This window comes from Vigna unguiculata, chromosome 3 (assembly GCF_037176805.1).
Source record: "Vigna unguiculata cultivar grain cowpea cultivar isolate G323 ecotype 2 chromosome 3, ASM3717680v1, whole genome shotgun sequence".
NCBI lineage: Eukaryota > Viridiplantae > Streptophyta > Magnoliopsida > Fabales > Fabaceae > Vigna > Vigna unguiculata.
In genome coordinates this window covers 67,776,784-67,778,862 of record NC_140794.1, presented here as the reverse complement: position 1 = coordinate 67,778,862, position 2,079 = coordinate 67,776,784, and the positions used below count along the sequence as shown (strand labels likewise).

Sequence of the window (2,079 nt, the reverse complement as noted above, 5' to 3'; positions counted from 1 at the left end):
TAAGCGTAAGAAATGAGCAATAGGATTCCTTAAACACTGCGTTTGCAGACAAAACATGGTGAAGCGAGCATGCACCGCATGCAGGGATGTACACATATATAGTCTATTAGATTAAAAAAAATGTGATAAATGAATTAAACTGCGGGCTGGTCGGTGGGTGGTGGAAGAGGACCAAGGGAATAGGGTACCCCAGAGTCAAGGATCCAACCGTCACGTTCAGTGACGTTAGCCAGCTCAAAGAACTTCCCAGGGTAGTAATCATCAGCCTCAACAGGGGTAATCACCTTAAACCCTGGCCACGTGATTCTTCCGGTGGTGTCTGCACCAGGACCCCTGTTGTTGTATTCGTAGTAGGTGCAGGTATCTCTGAAGGCGCTTCCCATCCAGGGCATGTACCCTTCGGGGGAGAAGATGTCATCGATTTCTGAGTCCATTATCACCACCTTGGAGAATACCCTCCAGGGCCTCCCGAGGTACGCGATCTTGGGGGTCAAGCCCTTCAGCTCAGCCTCGCCGGTGAAGATGCAGCTTTGGAACACCAGGGCGCTGGGGCTGTCCACCTTCGTCCTTCCGCCGGCGGTCACCATGCACTGCTGGTCCTCCAAGGGCTTCCTCACGATGAACTTGCAGTTCTGGAACACGGCGATGGCGTCGCCGAAGACAAAGTCGATTGTACCGGTCACGGTGCAGTCGCGGTAGAACTGCCGCTGAGACTGGGTGTACAGGGTGTCTTGGTACCCGTCCATGTGACAGTTGTAGAACACTGCCTTGTCAGCTGTTACCCTCAGTGCCACAGCTTGGTGCTTCTCCGCTCCTGCGGTGTTCTCGAACCCAATGTTCTTCGCCATAAAGTTTGCAGCGTTGACACCGACGGTTGCGGTGTTGTAGGTTTGGATGCCATCGACGTAGTTTTTGCTGCCGGTGATTCTGGTGAGGGTGGGGCCATCGCCGATCATGATGACAAAGCCCATGTGCTTGTTCAGGTTAACATGCTCCCTGTATATACCGGCCTTGATGTGAATGACAAAAGGCACCTTGTTCTTCTTAGGCACCAGTTTGAGAGCCTCGTGGATTGTTGTGACCTGTCCACTCCCATCCTGAGCCACCACCACGTTCGGTTTGAGCTCAGCAGATTCCAGAATCTTCCTCTGCCCTTCACTCACCCACGAAGGGAACCCATCAACCAAAGTCTCTTCTTCCGAGAGAATCTTCCTGTGGCTGGGGTTGGGGTTGGGGTTGTGGCTGGGGCTGGTGGTGCTGGAGCTGAAGGCGGTGAAGTTGAGACCCTTGAAGAGAGACGACACACCGTTCACTATGTCCAACGCGTTTCTGCTCATCTCCAACGACGTGTTCAGAACCTTAGCCATTGTCTTCCCAGCCTCGGTGGTCGCGTTCTCGAACCCGTCCAAGCATGTCTGCTGGTGGGCAAGGGTACCCGCGATCCAAACCTTGAGGTCATAGGCGTAATCGTTCATCTTGCTAAGCTCAAACTTCTCCAACGTCGCAGCGGATTCGTTTATATCATCCACAGCGTAACCTAGTACTTCCTTGCAAATGTCCATGGCCTGTTTGGTCATGTTGTCGGTGGCCAACTCGTGGTACAGCGTTGAGTTTTGGATTTTCTCGTGAATCTCCTGGGAGGTGGCGTTGAAGGCGGCGATGATAAGTTGCTTCAGGTCAGTGTTATCGTGGGAGGCATTGGCGAGACTCTTCTGGCAGGTTTCTTTGTATTCGGCCGATTGACATAACATGTGGACGCTCCTCTGAGATTTCGCGATGCCGCCGTCGCCTTCTTCCCCGTGTTGCCCATGGACGTCGTCATTTATGCCGACGGCCACCGCGGCAACCATCGCCACCAGGAGGACGGAAGACACGCTCAAAACTGCGAGCTTCTTCTTCCTCTCATGAGCGCTGTCGAATCCAGGCGCCATCCCTAGCCACACGATTATTGTACGAAACTCTTTTCGTTTTTTTTTTTCTTTTCCTTTTTTTTTAAATTTTTTTTTCCCTGATATGTGTTGTGGACCACTCGGAACAGTGGTCTTGTGAAAGCCCTTGGGCGGTGCTGCTTGCTGCTTG

The 2,079-nt window shown here is 52.6% G+C and overlaps 1 protein-coding gene across 1 annotated transcript; it reads right to left on the bottom strand.

Moving 5' to 3' along the window:
• Window positions 1-2,079, bottom strand: LOC114177577 (pectinesterase/pectinesterase inhibitor-like). The gene has a single exon (XM_028062983.2). It carries the CDS (start codon window positions 1,929-1,931, stop codon window positions 135-137), a length of 1,797 nt encoding a protein of 598 aa, XP_027918784.2. The 5' UTR covers window positions 1,932-2,079; the 3' UTR covers window positions 1-134.

Excerpts from the sequence above, each read along its gene's own strand:
- LOC114177577 (XM_028062983.2), bottom strand. The coding sequence starts at position 1,931 with ATGGCGCCTGGATTCGACAGCGCTCATGAGAGGAAGAAGAAGCTCGCA.